Below are 27089 nucleotides of genomic sequence, written 5' to 3'. Positions count from 1 at the left end.
ATTTAATGTATATTTTCAGCTATTACTGTAATTAATGCAACAGCTAAAGTTGGTGAAGATGTAGATAAAAGATATGCTAAACAAGTTCAATTTAATCCAGGTTTGTTAATATCAATCAGTTTTAAATTATCTAGATATAATGTAGTATACTATTCAAAAAAAGTAGGGGATATTTGATTTTTAAGTGTTATTAAAGTCACCTAATGAAACTGACGAAGAAACAAATGACAAAATGAAATGAAGTTCACATTCATCAATTTATTCCAAATGATCGTTAGACTAAGTAAGGCACAGACTGACCATTATAAGGGTAAAATGATACCTGGGGTCAAACAGCAAAGTTACCACAGCATCACAACCAAGTCAGTAACGGGTAAATCCTCCTCTGTTTGCCAAACAAGCATTGATCTGACGTGGCATACTCCTAATGAGACGTCTAAGGTCATTTTGGTCCAGATTGTCCCATTCCTGTTGCAACGCAGCAGCAAGTTCTTGGACATTGGCAGGACGTTGTTGACGTTGACGTAACCTCTGTCCAAGCATGTCCCAGACATGCTCGATGGGGGAGAGGTCGGGACTCAGTGCTGGCCAAGGTAATGTGGTGATGTTCTGTTGTTGGAGGTAACCTGTAACGATCCTGGCCCTGTGACATCTTGCGTTGTCATCCTGGAAGATGAAACGGCGGCCATGACGTCGTGCGAACGGCACAACATGGACTGCCAAGATGTTGTCCCGGTAGTACTGGCCTGTAACACGCCCTGCAACAACATGTAAAGCCGTTCTTCCAGCAACAGTGATGCCTCCCCACACCATAACAGAACCACCCCCAAATCGATCATGTCTGATGACGTTAACGTCTTGGAAGCGCTCGTTTCGACGACGCCACACCCTCCTACGTCTGTCCAAAAAATCAACAGTGAACCTTGACTCATCTGAAAACATCACATTGCTCCAGCGTCGATTATCCCAGTGTTGACGATCCCTACACCAACGACGTCTTGCCTGAATGTGATGATCTCTCAAACAAGGGATCACGCGAGGACGTCGGGCGCGAAGGTGACCCCTATGCAGTCGATTCCGAATCGTCTGGCCACTCACTCTCACACCAGTGTCTGTTTGAAGACGAGCGCTGATCTGATTTGCTGTGATGACACGATTTCTCAAGGCCAAGGTACGGATAAATCGATCCTGGGCTTGAGTTGTCGCCCTTGGTCGACCTGAGCGTGGTCTGTCCTGTACAGATTGTGTATCACGGTATCTGGACCATAGCCTGCTTATGACAGACTGAGAAACATTCATCGTCCGCACCACAACCGCCTGTGTTGTGCCGATCTGTAGCATGCCAAGGGCACGTAACCTTTCATTTTGGGTAAGCGGACGCATATCAAAATTTGTTTTCTGGTCACTAAAACAATTAAACTGATGTTTCCACCCTGGAATTCAATGCCACAATGACTGTAACATTCAAAGTCAGAGTCGTGCAAATCTTGGGTTGGACCCCCATGATGATCCCAAGCATCACCTGCATTCCATGCGGTAGCTATTGGTGCGTTTGGGCGTCACATGTAACTGGAAATGTTTCTTCTGTTAGGTTCTAAAGTGACTTTTTTCGTAGTCATTTGCATATTTTAGTATTATGCCCCCAAAATCAAATATCCCCTACTTTTTTTGAATAGTATATAATAATGCATTATAGACCACATGAAATCCAGCCCGATGTGCTTAACAATACATTGCGACCATAATATGCTGATATCGAGGAAGCTATGGCTGTGATCCACGAGGGTGTTTATTCAGGATGTAGGAAAAAAGTAACAGGAAAAAAATTTTACTTTTTTTCCAATCACCGTTTATTCACAGTGTATAAAATAGGCCTACAAACGAAGTAAGATGAAGAAAGAATGGCATCAGATGTCTCAAGTAATGGTATTTTAAATAAAATGATTCATGTTTTGATGCAATGTCTATCACTGTCTGACAAAAATACTTGATGCGATGCTGGCTTAAACTAATCGGGTTAGAAACCACACAAACAGCTCTCTCACAAAGTTTGCCCTCCTCTTTTTAAAATTTAGAGGTCGTACATGATAGCACAATAAGCTAAGAAGATGTAATATAGAATATTGCAGCTCTTATTTTTTCACAGTAAGAAAGTTGAGGGGAAGAAAGTAGCGAAAAAACATGTCCAAGTGTATTGAATCTGTAGTAAGAGTAGTCTTGCTTAAGCTGTCAATACAGTGTGTGATCGTTTGATGTGGACCACTTTTAGTAATGAAAATACTCTACTTGGTTTTTATTGTTCTATCAGATCGAATCAAACATCCAAAATATCCCAATAAAGCTGTTTCGAGGAAGAAAACTTGTGTATCTGACTTCCTATTGATTTTAGGTGCAGACATCTTAAGCTTGATTATAGCCATTTTGTCAGGTTTTTACGGGATGATCCTCTATTAAGAGAAGAGATATGAATATTAAATTATCAGATATCCATAGAGGTATAATATATTAAATATAACCAATTTTACTGACTCTATAATACTGGATCTAGTGTTATAATACCACAGATAAGAAAGTTATTGGTCAATTGACGACATTTTATTGTCATGTTGGTCATTGAATGGTCAAATTTGCCCAATATTGGATTTATAAATTCCTTTTATCTGACTATATCAGATCCTTTACTGTTTATTTATGGGTGAGTTTTATGATGGTTTTATAAGATACGGCCCACCAATTTAGTGAATTGCTTTCACACGAACTTGAATGTTTTTAATAATTTGATCATGCATGCTCAATAGATGTAATCATATAGCTTTTATCAGCCGTTCATGTTTTATATCATCGTAAAGATTTTTTCATATAGCTAAAAGAACAATGAATTAAGCCACCTTTTTAAAATAATTTATGATAATATAGCTTTGTCTGTACTGTGTTTCCATCAACTTCTGCAAAATGCAGATCACCAAACACATTTGGTACTGAGGTGTTAACAATGCTCATTGAAACAGGTGATAGGTATGGAACTGATGGTTATATTAATTAAAATTTCATCAACTGAATGAAATTTAATACTGTATAATGCACAAACTGTAAAGATTCTAATCATAAAAATAATGGCAGGACAACCTGAATTTATTTATACAACATGATTAGTTTATAATGAACAGAAAATTTATTTTACTAAAATTTCTCAGTCAGATGTTAGGTAATGAAAATAGTAGTCTGAAATCACACAGACAGAGGATGTCTTGGCTTTGATCCTACCATGACGTCTGCCATATCGTATTACTACACTTACCATAAAATAGTCCATAAACTTTTATCTTGTATAGGAGACATGACAACTCACTTCTTTATAATCACAGTCAGTAGACAAGACAATAAAACATTTTTATCTGGAAAACACCTTAAAAATGGTCGTTTAAACCAAATGTACTTGTTTTGATTTTGTTAAAACATGAGATATAGTAATTTACATTATGTGAAATACAGTTATTCACATCAAAGGTCTGTTTATAAAATTGACAATATTAATGTTAAATTGTTTGTAATATAAATTAAAAAATGTTTCGCTATAAGAAGATTTTTTTAAATCAATATATAGAAAATATCAACATTTCTGGTTGAAAAAATGTATATTCCTTCCAGAAATGACCCCAAAAGTTGTTGCCAATTTTCCAAATTTGTCTTTTTCCAGCAATATTTGATCACCTCTCAAGGATCCGAAAATATGATGTGGCAACATTATTGCAGTATAGATATATCCCAATGAATTTCAGAGATAAAAATATCAGTTTGTGGCCAAATCTTCTCCTTGATAAAATAATGGCTATGTAGCTGATCGTCTTTGACATTCTGTGATAAAATTTGAAAAGGTCAATTCATATTATTGATTTATATCTATATGTGAACTTCAGGTCAGACTGTGAAGACATGGAGAATACGTATGGTAGATGATACTATATTTGAACAGAAAGAGACTCTACAATTGAAATTATCAGATCCAGTTCTATCAGTTATAGAAAATCCTGATCAGGCAACAATAACTATCTTAGATTCAGAAGATGGTAAACATTTAAATTGTTATAAAACATTGAATAATACAACATAATTTGTCAAGAAAATCAGTTACTTATTGTTAAAATTGTTTGATGTTCTAAATCATGACGTCAGCTGACAGACTAACGCCATTAAGAAACAACCACTGTCGTATTATTCTGTTACGTCTTTTTTGTAAATCGTTTTTGTTATTTTTTTCATCTTGAGTGAAGTCTGTACCATTACAGGCCCAGGAATATATGGCGCAGTGGACGTTTATAGCTGGCCCCTGGATTCTTTCATTTGATTTGATATTTTTGCAATAATTCTATTCTGTCTTGTCCGCAGGTTTATCTTGTAAATTTGTTTTTCCGTGTAGTGCGGTCCTCCTGCACTTGGTATTAAGAGTTATAGAAGACATATTTAGATAAAACAAAGTTTAATTGAACGTACAACTATTATTATTTAGAAGTATATTTGTATTTATAGAATCAACTGTATTTTTCCCTGAGAAAGAATATCGTGTAGCAGAAGATATTGGTGAGATATTAATACCAGTTAAACGAACAGGAGATTTATCTGATGAACTCATGGTTATATGTTCAACTGTACAAGGTGGGTAACACGATTTTCCTTAAGAGGAGAGGAGAAGATTTTGTCCGAATGGTTAGCATGTGCACATTGTATCATAACGTTTGTCATTGAGTCAGCTGGCGTGGTTTCGATTCTCCGGTTGTACGTGACAAGGAGTAGGGTCGCCTGTCCAACCTCGTAGGTTTTCTCCGGGTCCTCTGATTTCCTCCCTCTCCTAAAAACCCCTACGCGAAAGCTTGAAATAAAATTGAACCATATGTTAGTCCTGAAGTGACCTAGTTTGTGTTGAATTGACGTTAAACTCTCTCTCTCTCTGTCTCTCTGTCTCTCTCTCTTTTTTTTTTTTTGTAGGCAGATGGTAAAGAAATAGTTGAGCATACTCGTATTTTGCAATTTTTGGATTAAAAAATGAAACTTCCATGAAAGAAATGGAATTTGGTTTCAGTCAATGATATATCACTACTACTATTGATATTTTGTTGGATGACAATGTTGTTCCTATATTGATCAAACATTTGATTTGACTATTGCCATCTTGAATATTAGTGCACATTCTAAATAGTGAGAATGTTGAAGTGACTACGGTGATTCTAGAAGCTATGTATGATGTATCACTACACCGTAATGTTCAGTAAAAGCATTTATTTATTTGTGCATGTAAGAAAGGATTGGGTGATAAATAAAATATCCTACTCGTATTTTTTGATATAAAAAAATATCAACACTCGTTGATAAAGTAAAAGACGCGTAGAAGATTCTCTATTTATGGTATATATTGAATGAGATATTTTTAGGTTCAGCCACAGGAACAATACCAAGTACAGTAACATCATATTCTGATTACATCACTAGACCGTCTGATCATCGTAGTATTATCAGGTTTGATAAAGATGAAGATGAGAAATATTGTCGTGTTATGATTATTGATGATTCGCTTTACGAAGATGAGGAGAATTTTTCCGTCATCCTCAGTGAACCTATGGGTGGTAAAATTGGAGAAATCAACTCTTCTACAGTTATCATTGAACCAGATAAAAATGATGGTAATATATTTGTTGATTAATTGGTTAAACTCTACACAAATTTTGATAACATTGTCCCTGGTACGCTTACTTTGTCAGTTAGAGCTGCTGTGGCACTGTGGGTAAGGTCCTGGCTCGCTAACCTTGAGGTCCCAGGTTTCGACCCCATGATTGACTTTGAAAGTTCCTCATTATTTTTCTGCATGGTTTCCCCTTGGAAGTGGTACAGGACAGAGGGTCTAGCTAGGAATAGTGTCTAGTCATTGGGATTGGGTGAAAAACCAAGGACTTGACGTACAAGTAAAAGATCCCTTGACAGTTGGAATTCGAAATAAGAGTAGGCCAAAGTATGTGCTGCTGTCCAGATAAAATTTCCCTTATTAGCCCAGATGGAGCAGAAAAGTAGCACGGTTCATTCATAACTTTAATTCAATTCCCAGGTTGTATGGTCGCCTGTCCAACCTCGTAGGTTTTCTGCAGGCCCTCAGGTTTCCTCCCACTGCTAAAGACCCGTATGCGCAAGTAAATTATTGAAATAAACTTAAACCATATGTTAGTCCTGAAATGACCTAGTTTGTCTCATGTATAGATGTTAAACCCCATTTTTCTCTCTTTTTGTGTTCCATGGGGTTATCAGAAAACTGAGATGTTTGTTGATATATGTATATATTAAAGAATCAGTAGCTTGTATTTTAGTATTTATATTTTAGAACCAGCATTTTATTTTGGTAAAGCTGACTATATGATCGATGAAAGTGATGGATTTGTAGAAGTTAAAGTATGGAGAACCGGTACAGATCTTAGTAAACCATCCAGTGTTACTGTCAGATCACGCCGTACAGAACCCAGATCAGCAGAAGGTACGTCAACGCCATTTTATTTTAGAACAGCTTACAGAAAAATTTTACTTTAAAGATATGTAAGGTTATGTGTTACTACACGAAAATTTATTTTGCCTAAAAACATATTTCTTGGGAACCCGATAAATAGAAATATATAAATTGACGAAGAAAGTTTTTGTGGACTGCCAGTAGATTTAATAGGTATGATGGTATGTGCTGGAGTATGATGGGGTGGTTTTCATCCCACACTTGTAGGTGACAAGGAGTAGCATCTCCAGCTTAACCTGGTGGGTTTACTTCTGATCCTCTGGTTTGTGTTGAGTGGATTATTATACCCCAGTTCTCTCTCCAATCTCCATATCTGGCGTAGTAGGTCGATTAGCACATGCAGACCTTTTAAAACTTATTTAAATATTGTAGAAATAGAAAAGACTTCTCTATAACATACTTGTTAAATTTCTGTAATTCTTGGTAATTTGAAGGTTAGTTCTATTTGCTTGCTACATAATTAGGACTTGAGACTTCTAAGGAATATTTCTTTGATATGAAATATAGAAGTATATATATTAGATATAAAAAAAATCTACTTGAAAATATAAGTATGGATGAATTCATCATCAGTTCTACTTAATTACACATGATGTGAATTAACTTGGAAAAGTTATTTCTAATTTCACAAAAAACTTTTTAAGAACATTTAAAGGTGGAGAAACAGATTTCTCAGGATATCCAGTAATAAGTGTGGGTTTAGAGTGTCTGACCAAAACAAAATATGAAACCGTGCACGATTAATTGCTTAGTGGTTTTATGTAAAGTCATGGTTGCTTGAAACAGGGGGATCCCAAGAAAACACACAAGGTTGGACCGGTGACCCAACACCTTGTCACGTACAAGCTGGGAATTGAAACCATGCCAGCTGACTTAATGACAGAGCTTATGATACAACGCGCACACACTAACCATTCGGTCATCAAACCCCCAAGGACAGTTGAAATTTGATGAATTGTAGGCAGAAATGTTGCTGTTTAGGTAAAAGTTCCCTCATTAATCTGGTTGATGCAGAAAAGTAGGACGTTAAATTAAAAACCCATTTCATGAAATGATATTGTTATCTAATTTTGAATATTAAACTGATTATTAGGTTTAATTTGTTTTTTATTGTTTTCAGCTGGATTAGATTATATTGCTGTCAACAGAATACTTGACTTTGCACCTGGTGTAACTATGCAGTTAGTCCGTATAACAATTCTAGATGATCTCGGTAGACCGAAGGTAGAAGGTCTAGAAACCTTCCAGGTTGTTCTGCGTATGCCCATGGCAGCCATGTTGGGAGAACCAAGTACTTCAGTTATTACTATCAATGATTCTGTTTCTGATGGTAAGTAGTGCCCTTTCAATTCATAGAAGATCTGAAAATATATTCTCATATGGTGCATAATAGATTCTGTTGGGCAGTCAGGTCTTCCAGAAAAAATAAAACTGTCTTCAATAGTATGATGTCTAAATATATAACTGTGTAGCAGCCTGACTGTGGTCATGTGGTCGTATATGTAGGCATAGTTTTCTAGGTTTTAAATGGGAGTCATGTAGATTGGGGAATAAAGTTATGATATGAAACGTGTTGTTTTTGTAAATGCTGGACATTACTATTAGCCCAGTCGGAGCAGAACAGTAGGATGCTAATCATCAGTGCATACACTGCCCCATACAAAACACCTTTCACAAGTATAAAATCATACAAATTGCGAAATACCAGAAATAAATATCAATGTAAAAAATCTATGGGTTGAGAACATATAATTTTGGGTATGATATTATGGCATCCACTCCTCGATTGATCAGTTATTGACAATTTGTATTATTACAGTACCTAGTATGGAGTTTAAAGAAGGAAGTTATGAAGTATTTGAGAATACAGGAGAGGTTAAAGCAATGGTAATAAGATCCGGTGATTCCAGTAAACAAGCTACAGTCAGATGTTATACCAGACAAGATACGGCTAAAGTTTTAGATGATTATATTGAAAGACCAAACATCAACGCATCCATTGTCAAATTTTTACCAGGTAAGATTTTATTTATGGATGTTCTATATGCACTGATATATAGTAAGAAAATATTACCTACCAACATCAAGTGAGAAAACAATATTATAAGTACACAATATCAATGTTTCTTATTCTTAAACATGCATTATGCAAGAGCTAAATCTGCCTATTGCAGGTCTTTCTTTAGGCCTGAAATGGTTTCTAAAGTATTAATTAGACATTAATTAACTGATCCAGGCCTTAATCAACTCTCGATGGCATCAGATTTCTCTGATATTAAATAGATTAGAATGGTTCAGCGATACTTTGATTTAATCAAATATGGAGGACCGAGACTTAGCTTCGATCAACCAGTACAGTGGTTGAAATTATTGCACACGTCTGTCAAACCTTCAAAGGCTAATATCTTCGCTTGCAATAGAGTAATTTGAATTCATTTTACATCATCTACTTTCGAACTATTATAGCAAGAATGGCTAGTTCTTTATCTAAATCTTACATAATGTATCTTTAAAGTCCCTGGTAGTGATTTGTATGATATAGGAAGCCCCTGTCAACCATAATTTTATAAAAGTTGAATTTCTAATAGGACTATCAGTCCAAAATTGATCAATTTCGTTCTGTATTACAAAGATATTCTGCCCCTTATATAAATGGTACACCTTTGTTTTTTTTCTTCTCGCTTCTTTTTCTTGATTGAATTTGTCGACAAAACTGGTCTAGATTTCTTTGAAATTGAATTTTTCACCATTTTGCTATCTATGGTAGGCTAATCACCAGTAAACAATTGTTTGCATTGTCAGATAACATCATGATATTATAACTCGCTCAGCACCATCTTAGGACAGCCGTCTAGTTGTTTGGATGGGACAAAAAGCAGAGGTCCTGTGTACACATTGACATGCATGTAAAGATCCCCTGGCAGTTGGAATTCGATATAAGAGTAGCCCGCTGCTTGGACAAAATTTCCCTCTTAGCACTCTGTATGGTATATGCTCATCTTCATTAGCCCAGTAGGAGTAGAACAGTAGGATGTCAAACCCCATTTCATTTCATTTTATACTTTAAAAAACTCAAGTACCACTTATATTTATGTAAACACCTTTTCCCTGGTTTTCTTTACATAATTCAAAGGCACACCTTTGTAGACCAAAAACTCATATCATATCATATCATACACAATAAAAAGTTACTGAAAGATAACTCAGTTCTATTCACAAACAAGCTGGACACGATAACATGTTTTAAACATGTGCATTATTAAATGGAAAACGTTTATTGGCCTTCTTCTGTATTCCATGTTTAAATAATACCTTATTCTTGATATTTAATTATTTATGTAATAAAGGTAATCTGTATTTGATATACTTGAGGCTTGAACATGTGAAAGACGAGAACAAACCAAAATGCGAGCGTGTTGGAATTAAGATTTTTTATATATTGTTTATATTTGTATGATATGAAGTATTTTGTACTTAAACTTACGATATGATCATATCACTTACATCATACTGTGCTGCCATACACAATATTTACAACATCAACAAATCATAATAATTGAACATCTGTTCATTATGTAAACAAAACATTTTCACATCTTCAAATATGCAAGTTATTTTGGAAGGAATAAAATATGATATTAGCAAGTCATTTGATATCCGGTTATGGTGACAATACTATGTCAAGGGTTTCCATTGGAAGACAGAAATCTCCAAACTTTGGAAATCATAATACTTACATTGAGTGAAGAATCTTCTTTTAAAAACAATTTTGATACCAAAACCAGATTCTAACACTTGTGTATTCTTTCTTCTTACTACATGACCAGGAATTCCGCTTCCAGAAATATTACCAAACACTTAAAAATGTAACGATTTTCCGGCAAATATTTTGTGTGCTCTTTTGTTAATTCCTGGCATGGCGCCACCATTTTGTTTAGTCAGGTGTTCCTGATTGTGGTTTGGTCGTCAAGTCAGACGACTTAGGTTTCATAAAGTATATAGTGACTAGGCATTTGTGACAATATGTGAAAGAAACACATCTTGGTTGATCTCTCTCTTGAACTATGATAAATAACAAAGGGTAAAATTAACATTAACATTTCTATAGTGGATCAAAGTTTAAATTTTCAACAGATTGTTTATTTTCAGTAAAGATGTGTGGGTTTGTCCATGAATGAATTGTTATCAACATCTTTTAGAAAGATACTATGACTGATATCAATTGATTTTAAATTTATTGCATATAATCATAATTTATGATTTATGATTATATAAGGCTAATGACAATTTGAGTTTTTAGTGGCAATTTAAATCAAGCTAGGGGGAGTTGGATGTCCGAATGGTTAGCGTGTGCGCATTGTATCATAAGGTCTGTCATTGAGTCAACTGGTGTGGTTTCGATTCCCCGATTGTACTTGAAAAGGAGTAGGGTTTTCTCCGGGTCCTCCTGTATCCTGCCTCTGCGAATTATTGAAATAAATATGTTAGTCACGAAATGACCCAGTTTGTGTTGAGTGGACGTTAAACCCCATTTCTCTCTCCCACTTTCTCTTAAATCAAGTTATCTTACATACTAGTAAACAATTCAAGATATGTCTCCTCCAGGTGACAATTCCTATATCACACATATCACAGTAGCAATTCCTATATCACACATCACAGTAGCAATTCCTATATCATACATCACAGTAGCAATTCCTATATCACACATCACAGTAGCAATTCCTATATCATACATCACAGTAGCAATTCCTCTATCATACATCACAGTAGCAATTCCTATATCACACATCACAGTAGCAATTCCTATATCACACATCACAGCAATTCCTATATCATACATCACAGTAGCAATTCCTGTATCACACATCACAGTAGCAATTCCTGTATCATACATCACAGTAGCAATTCCTATATCATACATCACAGTAGCAATTCCTATATCACACATCACAGTAGCAATTCCTATATCACACATCACAGTAGCAATTCCTATATCACACATCACAGTAGCAATTCAAATCCAGATATCTCACAACTCACATCTCAATGGCAATTTCAATCCAGATAGATATTACATTGTAGCTGCAATTAAGATATCATGCCTCCAAGTAGCAATTTAACACCGATATCTCCATCCCAAATGTATTTCAAATTTAAATAACTAATGGTTCTGGTGAAAGTACACAAAGTTCAAATTCAAATATCTCATGGATCTAATGTCATTTGAAATTTGATATCTAAAGTATTCATGAAAGGTAGCTACTAGTCATATGATAAAAAACTCTGAAACACAATTAATGAGATCTGCCAGTTCTGCACCTGTCCTTACATAAAGGTGGATTTCATTTAATTTAAATCAGGTTTCGTCTATAATGATAAACATAAAACATATGCTATAGATTATTGCTTCAATCCGCCCAAAATATGTGGTGTCATATACACTACTCGCAGTGTGCAGTTTGAATTTAATAAAAACAGATTAACATCTTATTACTAGAGCTTACAATTTCATTGGCACTGAAGCACGGACTTACCTCAGTTAATAACTCAACGGTCTCTGAAATTCAAAAACAGGATTTAGATTTTTGAAAATATAATAATATTAGTATTTGAATTATTTTTTAAATTTTCTTTAAGATATTGAAATAGTGAGCATATATCACTTTTAATATAAAATAATAAAAAATGAGCAGACATTTTTGCGATATGGTTTATTTGAAAATGTCTTCTTTTTTAACTTAAAAATTTAATTTGAAATGTATCCAAGTACAAAGAGTACATTCACCTGCGTTGTTAAAATAATGTCTTGATTCTATATCACGAAAGATATTTATCAGGTGCATTATTTCACAATGTTTAAATAATCAAGATTTCTTCCTCTGTTAGTAATTGGAAGAGTGTGTCATGAACAGGAACTGACATATTTTGGGGTTGTAAGATATCTATCATGAAACCTTTTATTTTTATCTACAGTATTTAACATGTCCTGTCATAGATTTCCTACATATTCTACTGATTATGTATTATTTAAAGAACACGGTTAGAAAGACGTGATTTTCTCTTTCCTAAAGAATGTTGATTTAGTATGACTGCTATATCTTATATCCTATGAGGAAGGGCTGAGAAAATAAAAGTAGAGACAACATCTTTTCTTAGTCATTAAGGATATAGATATGAACTTTTAATTATTGTATTGTTTAATGATGGTACAAGTGTGACTCAGTATAAAATAGATAAATATAATACTGTTAATACAATTAGATATATTTACTTCATTCACTGCAAATATCCAATTGTATTTTACTTCATTCACTGCAGACCCCCAATTGTATTTTACTTCATTCACTGCAAACCCCTAATTGTATTTTGCTTCATTCACTGTAAACCCCCAATTGTATGTTACTTCATTCACTGTAAACCTCCAATGCACAGCAAGCCAATGAGTATTTCCCCTTATTTGGATGAGAAAAATACAGACTTTAAAGTCTTCTTTCGTCATTTAGATAATTAAAGAAAAACAACATAATATAGGTTAAATGCCATTTTGCTGGTAGATAGAAATGAATTATCAATGAAACAAGCAATAGAAGTAATGAAAACATTAGATGACCACAATTCTTATTAGGATTGATTGATGGATTTAGTTTTTGAACCAATGATCTGAAATCTGTTTGCCTTTTAGTCTGGACTATCCTGCCTTTAAAAACACTCAAATGATTTAGTTGTCCAGTTAAAAATGATATTTAAGGTTAGGAAGAAAAAAACATTCCCAAACAATCAGTATTTTATCTGAAAAATCTTGATTTGATATTTGTTGTTTAATTTTGTTTTGTGTGTAGTGCAGTCCCCCTGCACTTACTATTAAGTTCTGATTTATGGTACTGTAAAATTGTAAAAGTAAAACACAATTTAAAATAGATGATCAAATCAAGTGTGGATTCAGAAATTCTTTAATGGGGGATCAAATCTGAAAGTTCAGTTTCTCTGAACTCCGTCTAATTGTCAGATTTGTTTAGTTTTATTTTAACATGTCTGTATGTCGGTAAAAAAAAGTTGTGCAGAAATCATACCAAATGACTGTATATTGTTATACCAGGTTGCCACTGTCGTGCGATTTGTTACAATAGAATTGTCCCTATTGAGTCGACGATCTGGTACGCACAGATACATTCAGATACATTTCGATACGATCAACGCGACTGCTATGAATGACCTCAATATATTATAGGACCTGATAGGATCACCACGATTACTCCATGATTAAAACCACGATTTCAGTCACAGCACAAATCGTGATAGTGGGAATCTAGAATTAGAAAGTCCTGTAGTTATTATCAAATTAGTTTTTTCATTTTATAATTTGTATATATTATTATTGTAGGTGAATTAGAGAAGCCATGTATTGTAAAGTTAAATAATTTGTATATGTTATTATTGTAGGTGAATTAGAGAAGCCATGTATTGTAAAGTTAAATAATTTGTATATGTTATTATTGTAGGTGAATTAGAGAAGCCATGTATTGTAAAGTTAAATAATTTGTATATGTTATTATTGTAGGTGAATTAGAGAAGCCATGTATTGTAAAGTTAAATAATGATACAAAATATGAGAGAGATGAAGAGTTTCGATTGGTATTAGGTAATCCATTGAGTAATGGTAAACCAGCTAAACTAGGAAAACAGAATCTAACTAAAATATCAGTTAAAGACATTGGAGATAGTAAGTAGTAGTTTTTGATAGTTTGAAAACAAAAAGGAAGTAATCTTGGGTCAAGTGATGGACTGAACCTTTTAATATCTGCCTCGCCACAATAGTGATATGACAGGCAGACTTGAGCAAAAGATTTTACTTTTTATTGACCTAAAGATTCATTAGACGGCAAGCTTTATCTCCAGCTAGGACGACTTAGCTCTCAAATTAAAAGTTTTAACAATTGATTCACATAGAACTGTAATTGTAAATAGTATACTACTCATCATTCCTATCATGAATTCGCATCTGTAATATGTGAACAATGTTAACAATCTATTTTAATTTGATTTTTTCAGAACCAGTAATAAGATTGGAGAAAAGTAAATATATTGTAAAAGAACCTATGTTTAAAGAAGAGACGTCTATATTAGTTGTCAAGGTGATTAGAGAAGGTGACCAATCAGAGACATGTGTTGTATCCGTAAATACTAAAGATGGTTCCGCTGAATCTGGACAAGATTATAATGGAATATATAAAGGTATGGTTTTATGATTACAGATTAATTAATACTAAGTTTATCCTAACAAACTCTGATATTGACACAAGACAGCTCAGTGAATCTGATGCTGGATCACTAAGCAGGAGCTCCTGGAAAAGTTTCTTAGGATTTTCCACCTGTATCCTCTTATCAAGATGGACAGCCTGGCAAGCAAAAATGTTTAGTTCTTTGGATAATATGAAAAAGCAAGGTCTTGTGTACGCGTTGCATGTAAAAGAACCCTTGACAGTTGGAGTTCAATGCCACTGTCTGGGAAGAATTTCATCTCATAACACACTCCATACAGTCTTAAGACCAACTAGAAATCAGCCCGATTTCTTCAAGTTTGGGAATGTGACCTCAAAGATTTGTTGAAGAGAATCCTGTCATCAACCTCTCAAAGACAATAAATTGTAGCCCAATTATTATCTATTCAGATGGTGTATTGTATAAGTGTCATATTATACTGCTCTATATTTAGAATGTAACACTAAAGCTAGATGGGTTTGGAATCAGATTCTATGAAATTTGAATAAGAGAATAAGAAAAACTAATCAAATTAAACACAGAAATAAACAAATTTAATAACAATTTAATAAAATTTAAAAAAATTGATTCAAATATTACATAATGTAATAATAAGCTTATTAATTTGATGTAATATCTACAGCAGCTTGTCTAAGCCAGGGTATAAAATATCTTACATTATTTTACTCATATACTTTGATATTGACCAATTTGATGTTAACCAATTAAATGATTTTGGAACTTTTTCTTGGGGAGATAAATATTCATAAGTAAAACAAGGGTTGTTGAGCACATTACGATTGTATAACTCTTGCCAATTATATATTGATTTCTATAGAAAGGGGCCAATATCGAAATATTAATGGCCTATTGATCCAATCGTACAATACTATTTACGAACTTATCAATTATCAGTAAAAGAAAATTTGATCCAAAATTATCTATTTTGGTGCAAAAATATGAACATTTACTGATTATTTACATACAGGGAAAAGGTCACCCCAAAACAATCTACATGTATTTGTTATTTAAAAGAGCTAACTCGCTAATATTTAGGACCTAGAAATTGACACAAATGGTTCGCAACACAAATAATAATGTAATATGAATGTACATAAACTGATTTAGTATTTATTGTGCATGCTCTCCAGATAGGAATATGACGTAACCGTTTGAGTTACTTGTGGAATATATCTAGCCCCATCCTTCTAGTCCCTTGTTATAAATGGCACTTAAAGGCATTCGTGAACCGATGGTAAAATGTTTATTTTGTCTTACAATCTTATGGAAGCCTATAACTACCATTTATAATTTCTACTTTTCGCCCCTTCAAAACACGAAAGTCGAAAAGTGACCTTGAAAGTAGAGACTACATCAACTTCTGAGGCGAATAGACAACAGTACGACAGCAAGCCAAAATCAAAGGTCGCTAATATCGCCATCAATACTAGACTTTATAAACTATTTTGTTAATGCGAATTTATTGTCAATGTCAACAAAACAGTACACCTTTAATAATGTATTATAACAATATTACTTATATTCTCTGTCACCACAGGGGGATCACGTGGCTAGCCTGGAGGTCGGGTGTTCGATCCCTGCATTGGCCGAGAAAGTTCATCCAGATTTTCCGGCGTGGTTCTCCCTTGTCAGTGATGCAGGACGGAGGGGCTGACAAGGAAAGCTGTCTAGTCGTTCGGATGGGACAAAAAACCGAGGTCCCGTGTACACATTGGCGTGCACGTAAAAGATCCCTTGGCAGTTGGAATTCGATATAAGAGTAGGCCGTAGTGCCGCTGTCCGGGCAAAATTTCCCTTATAGCACACTGTATGGCGTATGCCCGTCTTCATTAGCCCAGGTTAGGAGCAGAACAGTAGGACGTTAAAACTCCATTTCATTTCTTTTCATTTCTGTCACCACAGAGTTCTTGATGTGGAAATTTACACGGAAATATTTATTTATGGCTAGGGATATAATATCATATCTTTCTTATCTAAATTAGATCCTGCTTATATATATATATAACCAGGATATAATATATATAACCAAGATATAATTTAGATAAGAAAGATATGATATCATATCCTTAGCCATAAATAAATATTTCCGTGTAAATTTCCACATCAAGAACTCGTAGTATTATTCTTACAATTTCTCGTACAATAGGGGCCACAAGGCAAGAAGTTAGGCCCGATATACGCGAACATCAAACCGAGATCTTTGATACATAAACATATAATATTAAGTTTTTTTCAAAACCGGATACAAATCGTTAGAGGGACCACAGCCTTCGATCCGATTATCACAAAATTCAAACCCAGGGTGTAACGGTGTATATTTAAACGGTTTTTAAAATCGGGTATAAACTGTAATTTTTGGTACACCCGGGGTCCATAATCTAGGAGGTTACGGACCGATATGTGCGAATATGGAAAGAAACAAAAATCCGTGGAATATAGACATATATTTTAAGTTTGATCAAAATCGGATAAAAAAATTGTGACTTCTACAGTGTCCACAACCTTGGTATTATATACTTTTATACTATTTGCGAACGAGGAGCGGGCAGTTTCAATCCGATTTTCATGAAATTCGAACTCAACCATCATAAGGGTGGAATGGTGATATGTTAGAACAGCTTTTAATATTGGATAAAATGCCAATATCAAAAGGAACCGCGTGTCCACAAATAAATTGTGGGCTGACAGGGGCGACTCAATACACGTCCACTTGAAAATATGGGCGTACAAAAATAGCTCAGCATGATAAAACTTGGTTTTTGGAAGACTAAACAACTGATATCAAAGACTTTATATGAAATGAGATTTTTATTTTAGAAATTAAAATGTTAAGTTATTTGATACTCCCACTGGCAGGTTAATAGTTGTCAATGTAATTTATATTAGGGCAATACTACTCAAGACGGACATGTTGATTAGATCAGCATACCAAGCAATTAAAATCAGTGAACCGGACCAAACCCAAACATCCAAAATTTAGCACTTTTTCCTAGATAGTTCTAGCACTGCATAGTTATGCCCATCTTTATTAGTCTAGTTGTTGCAGCAGAGTAGGATGTTAAACCCCATTTCATTTCATTAATAAGTTATATTTTATTACAGAGGTTGTATTTATAAGTTATATTTTATTACAGAGGTTGTATTTATAAGTTATATTTTATTACAGAGGTTGTATTTAATAAGTTATATTTTATTACAGAGGTTGTATTTATAAGTTATATTTTATTACAGAGGTTGTATTTAATAAGTTATATTTTATTACAGAGGTTGTATTTAATAAGAATGAGTCTGTAAAAGAAGTTGAGATAGAGATATTATATGATGGAGAAAAAGAAATGAGAGAAGTTTTCACAGTTCATCTTAGAAACAGACGTGGTATAGCTGATGTCAAGGTATAGTTCATAAGTAAATGTAATTAAGTTTCAACACTGTTAATTATTAATACACAATACAACCAACAATTATTAGTACATATACATGAACACAGCACTAGCAATACAAAACTAGCCCCCATAGTATTATGTGACCAGCTCTGGACTAATTGAGACACACAGGTCAAAAAATAAAAACACAACTATGCATAAATATAGGTTTTTAAATTTTTAAATTGCTATGTGACATCAGCATTTACTCCATAGCAACCCAAAACAGCAAATGTTTTCGTATTAGCACTGGGGAAAATAAAAAATAAACTCATTATTTGAAGACAAATAGTGGGCTACTAGTAGTTTTTTTTGTACATAATCTGAGCTGTCTCAATCAACCAGAGCTGTTCACATATTCTAGAATATTACACACCTGTATGTAAGTGATGAGCTGGTTCGGAAATAAAATAGATCATATTATAATATCATAGGCTAACAAACACATTGTATTTCTACTGTTTCTAGTCTCTTGTGATTAATTCATATTAACTACATCCATATACTATGTACTAGATCATCATACACTGGAGTAGTGTTTTCTCTATGTGTGTTTATAATAGAGTAGTGTTTTCTCTATGTGTGTTAATAATATGATCATAGAGTACTCCCTATGAAAGGGTTGTCCAATGTCCAAATATTGTCTAACACTAACATCTTTTCTTTATTCTCACAGAATACTAAAGCCATCGTGTTTATTGAAGAGCGAAACAAAGTAGCAGATGTGACCTTTCCATCACGACCCATGGTTGTATCTTTAAGAGATTATGATACTGCTGAAAACGCTGCTCAACGACCATACCAGGGTTATCCTGTTGTCTGCTTAACGGTAAAAACATACCTTTAAGCCTTTATAGATATCTAAGAAAACAACAATTATTTTTTAGCGAGGTCGTTATGTCATGAAAAACCTAAATACATCTACCTATTTATGGTCTAGAACAATAAGCAGAATGTTTATAAATGTCTTCACGGTTATTTTTAGAACCTTTGATTATTGGAGAAAGATGGAGTACCTCCCATACTGTTGTATGATATTGCTGATTGATAAATATTTTCCTTTCTTTTTTTTTAGCCCTGCAACCCGAAACATCCAGATTTTCCAAAAACAGGAGCTATCTGTACATCTGAGGGCATCAATGACACATTGACGTTGTTTAGATGGCGTGTATCAGCTCCGACAGGCGTTGACGGTGTAACAAGTGATCTGCAAGATGTAGAATCTAACACCTTTTTCGCTAATACAAGAAGCATATCTTTAGATAGTATTTATTTCTCTGGAGGTAAATTCAAATGATTTTAACATTTTGTTTTTCATTATAAAAGAATGTGTTGAAAAGATGATACAATTCATATGTGTTATTCTATCTATACAACGAGAATTGTGTCGGTAGAAGTTGTCGTCATCTTCAGGAAATAACCTTTCATTTCATTTGATATTAACAGACTTAAACAAAAAAATATTTCTTGATAAGTCTGCAATCATCAATAATTTCTCTGATTAATTATTTTTGTTTTGCTGCAAAATGAAGCACAGATGCAAAGTAAACAGATTTTCCCATCAAAAGTATTACTTATTTTCATTAAATATTCAGCAATAGCTTGAGGTATAAATTTTACGGGCTTCAGGTATAAATTTAACGGGCTTCAGGTATACATTTTACGGCCTTCCTGATCATGCATGGTCCCATAGGCCTGTCATAAAAAACATGTAAGGTTGGCTTAACTCAAAATGAAAATATAGAATGGTTCAATTTGTAGAAAAGATGATAAATGCAAAGTCCAGTTTAAGAGAACTATTCCATAGGGTTTAAAGCAAAAGTGTTTGAAAAACTATGAACTGGACTAGTAGCTATGTTTTCTAGAAAAATTTAATGTGTTTGTTTTATTGTTGCGAGTTGGCAGACGTAGTAATGGTGTTATGACAAATGTGTCTAGTGTTGTGTTCACTGTTCTACTCGCATTTCACTACTCTTTAATCCACAGTAGGATTAAGGGATTATGCCTACAATCAAATACATTCTTGTGTTTTGCTGACATCTGATGTAGATATATTTAGTAGTGATTAGATGTAGAAACCTGATAACTTGTCATATTTTAACTTATTAGAACAAAAGAGAGAGATGAGGTTTAACATCAACTTGACACAAACTAGGTCATTTTGGAACTATGGTTCAAGTTTATTTCAATAATTCGCTTGCATGTAGGGGTCTTTAGCAGTGGGAGGAAACCTGAGGACCCACAGAAAACCCACAAGGTTGGACAGGTGACCCTACTCCTTGTCACGTGCAACTAGGGAATCGAAACCATGCCAGTTGACTCAATGACAGACCTTATGATACAAAGCGCACATGCTAACCATTCATCCATCCAACCCTTCTTTATCAGAATAAATACAAGCATGTGATAAATAAAACAATAAACTTCCATAAATATCTGTAGCCTAATATAGAAATATGAAATTAAAATTTGACAAAAAAATGGATTTATATTTACATCTATGAACTTTTATATGGCTCTAAATAAAGTTTTATGGTGAAAGAATATGTTATATCAGGAAATTATGCAATAATTGCCTAGTTTAAAAATTACATAGTGATGAATTGCAGAAGTCTTATTGTTTTACGGCATGTCTGCATATGTAGTAATGTACTAGGCCATAAAGTATCTTTTGATTTTGATGTTTTGGTATAAGTATGAATTTATTGTAGTATACCCTCCATGGAACAATGCTGTCACCTGAAATGTATGCAGTTGTATATATGATATATTACAGGTAGTCGTGTACAGTGTGGAGGTCGAGCTGTTAATGTTGAAGGTGATCCAGGATTAGAATTGTTAAGTGAACCAGTGATAGTCAGTCAATCAAATGGTTTATGTGAACCTAGATTAATGGGTTCTGTTGGTGCCGAACCTTTTACAGCAAAATTCAGATACACAGGTATATTATATTGATTGGATGGAAAGATTGGTGTTTGAAAGGATGAATTGTCATTGGATGGAAAGATTGGTGTTTGAAAGGATGGATTGCTACTCATTTTACTGTCCAGATAACATCACTTTCTGTTTGTAACTTCAATTATAAGACGACTGACAACACCAAAATGAAATGATATGGGGTTTAACAACCTACTGTTCTGTTCCTAAACTGGGCGAATGAAGACGGGCATGCACCATACATTGTGCTATCAGGGAAATTTTGCTCAGGCAGCGGCACTATGGCCTACTCTTATATCGAAATCCAACTACCAAGGGATCTTTTACATGCACTCCAATGTATACGCAGAACCTCGTTTTTTTTTTGTCCCATCCAAATGACTAGACAGCTGTCCTTGTCAGGCCCTCCGCCCTGCACCACTGACAATGGAAACCAAGTCGGTAAATCCTGATGAACTTTCTCGGCCAATGCAGGGATCGAACACGCGACCTCCAGGCTAGCGAGCCAGCGTTTTACCCACTTAGCAACTGTTGCTTCCTGACAATACCAAGGTTATCCTGCTTCTAGCATATGTTGACTTCAGTATCAGAAAATACTCTGAAAATTATTGCCTTTGTTAACTGAAATAAATAAGAAGTGGTATCATTATACATTGGTTTCTGATGCTAAAGATAATCTCCAGAAAATCCATGTATTCTATTTGGGTATATTAAAATTACCCAATAATTTAATATTTTATTTTGATCTAATTATATTTTACGATATTTCAGGACCTGATGATCCCACACATCCTAACAAAGTTCGTGTTGCTGTAACTATACCACATAGAGATGGCATGTTGCCAGTAGTTTCGACCAATCAACTTTCAAACTTTGAATTAACATTAAGTAAAGATGGAACTCGACTAGCTCTTCACCGATGCTCTAATTTACTGGACTACAATGAAATTCCAACTGAATTTGGTTTTCTAACCAATGCAACTAAAAATCCTAATGTTATTGGTGAAGTGGAACCATACCAATATAGTACCGATCTACGAGGGAAACCAACTTTAAGATTTTACAAGTGGGTTATCATTCAGTACTAAAATAAAACTTGTGTGTTAGTGAATAAATGAATTTATAAAGTTGTGTGTTAGTGAATCAATGAATTTATAAAGTTGTGTGTTAGTTAGTGAATAAATTTATATAGTGGGTGTTAGTTAGTGAATGAATTTAAAAAGTTGTGTGTTAGTGAATGAATGAATTTATAAATTGAATGAAAAAATCTAATAAGTTGTTGTTAGTTAGTGAATGAATAAATTTATGAAATGCTGTGGGGATTTCAAGTCCTACCTGGCTAATAGAGACAAGCATATCTCATACAGTGTGCTATGGGGGAAATTTTGCTTTTAAAGCAATTGAATTCCAACTGTCAAGGGTTCTTTTGTGTGCACATACTCGGGACCTCAGTTTCTTGTTCCATCCTAATAACCAGGTTCTGTTCTTGTCAGCTTCCTGTCCTGCATCTCTAACATGGGGGAACCACAACAGGATATCCTGAGGAACTTTCGCAGCCAATACTGGGATCGAACCAGCCTTACCCACTGAACCACCACAGCTTACTGTTAGTTAATAGGAATATCTTTTTCACATAGTGAAATGATATTTGGCAATCCATAGTTTCTTGCCTTCTGTGACTTTATTTGTAACTTTGAACAGATTTGAATATTTTCGATGACAAGTTCAAATTCTTTATTTTTGTGCTTGATTTTAACAGGAATTTAAATCTTGAAGCTTGTGTATGGGAATTTGTGAGTTACTATGATATGTCTGAATTGGTTGATAAATGTGGTGGATCTATTGATACTGATGGACAGGTAAACATTGTTTATACTTTATTCTGTGGAATAAGTTCATTTAATCTTCGCTTCCAGACAAATGTATGCATTATAGCAAATCATTAAAATATACTATGGTGTATTTAGAAGAGTAGCTAGTTGAATATACTACAGTATATAATAAATATGTACATAGTAGATTATTATCTATATTCACTGGTGCAGTAAACCACAGCAGATCAACAATATACACCAGTATACCACAGCAGATCATCAATATACACCAGTATACCACAGCAGATCATCAATATACACCAGTACACCACATCAGATTGTCAATTTCCACCAGTGCAATATACCACGGTATACACTAGTGCTGTATACCATAGTAGATAATCAATATACATCAAAGCAATATACCATGGTAGATTATCAATATACACTAATCCAATATAACACAGTAGATATCAGTATATCACAGTAGATATCAGTATACAACAGTAGAATGAAATTTTATGTACAATAGTAAAATGTCCATATTATAATATGGTAAATATAGCATAGTATATTATCAATCCATTAACATGATGTTTTATCAAAACACATAGTAGATTATGAAAATTGCAATAATATTCTATTTTCAGGTATTGAACATGAAACAATCGTATGTTTCTGTAAGAGTACCATTATATGTGTCTTACGTGTTCCATTCTCCTGTTGCAACTGGTGGATGGCAACATTATGACATGTCATCACAACTTCAGTTAACATTTGTATATGATACAGCTATTTTATGGCAGAATGGTATCAGCTCACCAGAAGGCAATGAGGGATTACAAGGTACATTATTAAATAAATAAATTAAACTGTATAGAACTTTGATCAGTATTCTAAAAGATAGATCTGTGAACTCTATACTTTACTGGACCTGTTTATTCCCTCCTTTTAAAATTGACCCATTGGCTATCATGATGAGCAATCAGTTGCTAATCTGATTAAAACACAGATCCTATTTTGTTTCGTTTTTTATAGTTCAAAATTTCGTTTTACTTGTCTTTACTACACTAGAATCTGGAAGAGTTGTTATATAACCCGCGTTCTGGATGATGTTAGGGATTGGCCAAATATGACGGTCAGTTATTGCAAGTTTTTGACGTGAGGCGCACAAAAATGTGGGTAACCCACTAGAAACCTCAACACTGATTGGTTAATCAAATGTCTGACATCATAGGGTCAAAAGCCACTCGTCTGACCTCTGATGTGACCTTCCACTAAAACTGGTCAGATCTGCATGTAGTGAAGGCCATTGAAAGTATAAAAGAACGAAATGAAATATAGATCTGTATTTCAGTCAGAATGAAGTGTTTGTTTTAAGGTTGTGGTGGGGTTGATCTGAATTTATATAGTGAATAAATCAAGATGAAGGGAGGTAAACAAATGATATATTTTGTTATATTTTAGGTTATTTGTTTCCTACAAGTATGAGAATAGGTGATGACAATAAACTAACTGTAACATTCCGTACAGAAGCCAGATTTAGAGGACAATTTGTTTTAGATCATCCAGGTAAAATATCTAATAAAACCATACTGATCACAATATATAACATTTTATTGTATGAATTTCTCTAAATAATTGTTTTAATGTGTTTTACGCTTAGTAATGTTTTGTTCATCCTCTGTATTCCCAGAGGTATCGTTCTGTTCTACTCTAATAACCTCATGGGTCCTTCCATTCACGGGGTATTCACAAATTATACGTCTTTGATAATTGTGCTATTTTTATCGACCAATTGAAAAATTCCACAAATATAAATTCCATATCGCCGAATCATTGGTGTAAATTTTGTCAAAATACTTTAGGACATCTTTTCATGTGCTTGTCCCTTCTTTGATATTAAATTTCTGGCAAAGTTTCTCATCGAACGTACACGCTGCTGTATTGTGTTGAACATACACTATGATGCTAAGACTAGTATCTAATCTTATTTTTGATTGGTTCGTAAAAGCAACCTACATGGCCAATGAAATCATCAAGGGCAGATAATTTGAATTTGTGAATACCCCGTGAATAGACCTAGGGTTTAGTGGTGTACAATGGAATGATGCCACTGGGAATACCGAGGATGTCTTTTGTTGTCATCTATTGAATTTATTTCAATTACTTTGCTGTTTTTGAGATCCGAGTTCACAAAGCATTCTCAGACTTAAGTCAACTTTCAATCACTGTTTATGAGAAATATCTTAGATCCAGAAACACAAAACTTTGTACATAGTTTCTTATTGATGTATTTGATATATTAAAACAACAATAGCTTTATAAAGGGCCTGATATCTTTTAATCTATACAAATAAACTATTGACATGATTATTTCTTGTTTTAGGTACTAATATGAAATCAATGGTGATGTCTGATAGACCAGAGTTATCCTTCACCTTGGATTTAATTAGAACAGAACCAACTTATGAACAACCAGAACAACTATGGCAGTTTGTTTCTGATGCCTCTGTAAGTTTTGATTCAATCCAAGGCTCCACCTAGTCCCCCCCCACCCAGCCATATAAAAATTCCTGGATTCTTGTGTGTAACCAATTTTTATGCAGTAACTACATTTTAATTTTAAAATAAACACAACAGTTCTATGGATAACAATTACTATATTTCTATAAAGCTACGTTTCAACAATGATTCTCTTGTGTGTATTGTGCTTGATAACGACAAGAGAATCATTGTTGAAACGTAGCTTTATAGAAATATAGTAATTGTTATCCCTAGAACTGTTGTGTTTATTTTAATGTGTTCAATTTCTAAATGCCATTCAAACAGTATTTCAATTTTAAGTCATCAATAAGGGTAAAGCATTCAACCATATTTGGCATTTTGTTATGGCTGTGATCTATGTTACTGAGTGATTAGATATTGACTAGAATGTCTTGGGTTCAATATCAGATTTTTGAAGCTTTGTTCCAATGTAATGTCATAGCGCAGACAATACTTTGATAAAGTTCTTCGTGGGTTTTAAAGTTGATGTGGATTCTTTTACTGTTTATTTTCTTCAAATACATGTGTCTTCAAAACGTGACTTCAGGTATTAAACTTTATTACATCCGATGTATATGTACATTTATTGGTTATTTCAGGTAAAAGATTATTCAGGAATGTACAGTATTAAACTGGTGCCATGTACAACCCCAATGGATCAAGAATATTCTCTACCAGTAACATGTAATCCTCGTGATGCCTTATCCTTTGACCTACCAATCAGATTCCAGCAAGTTAGTGACCCGGTACCGACTAGATTTAGTTTAAATACAGATTTTCACCTGATGCGTAAACGTGAACTGTGGTTATCAGATGGATCTATGGGATTTGGTGATGGAACCGATGCAGCATTCACTACAGGTAAGTTTCAGGTGCATGATATAAAACCAAGAATACTACATCTTATTCTCCAGATTAGATTCTGTTTGATTCCTGCATTGGCCGAGAAAGTTCATCGGGATTTTCCGGCATGGTTTCTCCTTTTCAGTGGTGCAGGAAGGTCCTGACAAGGACAGCTGTCTAGTCACTTGGATGGGATCAATCCTGAGGACCCATATATACATTGGCGTGCACATAAAAGATCCCTTGGCAGTTCGATATAAGAGCAGGCCATAGCACACTGTATGGCGTATGCCCGTCTTCATTAGCCGAGTCGAAGGAGAACAATAGGACGTTAAAACCCATTTCATTTCATTTCATTAGATTCAATTTTCTGATCACTGACAAAAATTATATGATTTTGAATTTGATTTTTTGTAGGTGATAAACTTTACGGTAGAATTAATGTTGATCCTGTTCAAAACCTAGGTGAATCATTTGGTTTAACGATAGAAAAAGTATTTTTGTGTTCTGGTAAAGATGGCTACATACCAAAATATAACCCAGATAATCAAGAATATGGCTGTCTGGCAAGCTCACCAAATCTTCAACATACATTTAAGATAGTTGTAAGTTTTATTTTCTAGATCTGGAAGTTCCTTTGTGCTGTTTCTACTGAAAATGTTGGGCTGGATGCAATTTTGAAATGACTTTGTCCCAGCT

General features: G+C 34.1%; 1 protein-coding gene across 1 annotated transcript in view; it reads left to right on the top strand.

Annotated features, from left to right (window-relative positions):
• The window catches only part of LOC126829504 (FRAS1-related extracellular matrix protein 2), a 114075-nt gene that overhangs the window by 81111 nt on the left and 5875 nt on the right, over window positions 1–27089 (top strand). Inside the window, exons 4-23 of the mRNA XM_050559418.1 lie at window positions 20–100; window positions 3918–4067; window positions 4528–4653; window positions 5427–5675; window positions 6365–6514; window positions 7665–7874; window positions 8364–8561; window positions 14106–14267; window positions 14597–14779; window positions 18092–18219; window positions 18926–19078; window positions 19325–19532; window positions 21026–21190; window positions 21958–22252; window positions 22946–23045; window positions 23651–23846; window positions 24468–24572; window positions 25390–25514; window positions 26147–26408; window positions 26808–26995. Coding sequence (XP_050415375.1) covers window positions 20–100; window positions 3918–4067; window positions 4528–4653; window positions 5427–5675; window positions 6365–6514; window positions 7665–7874; window positions 8364–8561; window positions 14106–14267; window positions 14597–14779; window positions 18092–18219; window positions 18926–19078; window positions 19325–19532; window positions 21026–21190; window positions 21958–22252; window positions 22946–23045; window positions 23651–23846; window positions 24468–24572; window positions 25390–25514; window positions 26147–26408; window positions 26808–26995 — 3434 coding nt within the window. The remainder of the gene's footprint in view (window positions 1–19; window positions 101–3917; window positions 4068–4527; window positions 4654–5426; window positions 5676–6364; window positions 6515–7664; window positions 7875–8363; window positions 8562–14105; window positions 14268–14596; window positions 14780–18091; window positions 18220–18925; window positions 19079–19324; window positions 19533–21025; window positions 21191–21957; window positions 22253–22945; window positions 23046–23650; window positions 23847–24467; window positions 24573–25389; window positions 25515–26146; window positions 26409–26807; window positions 26996–27089) is intronic.

This window comes from Patella vulgata, chromosome 8 (genome assembly GCF_932274485.2).
Source record: "Patella vulgata chromosome 8, xgPatVulg1.2, whole genome shotgun sequence".
Taxonomy (NCBI): Eukaryota; Metazoa; Mollusca; class Gastropoda; family Patellidae; genus Patella; species Patella vulgata.
The sequence above is the reverse complement of the archived record's forward strand: the minus strand, read 5'-3'. Positions and strand labels throughout refer to the sequence as shown.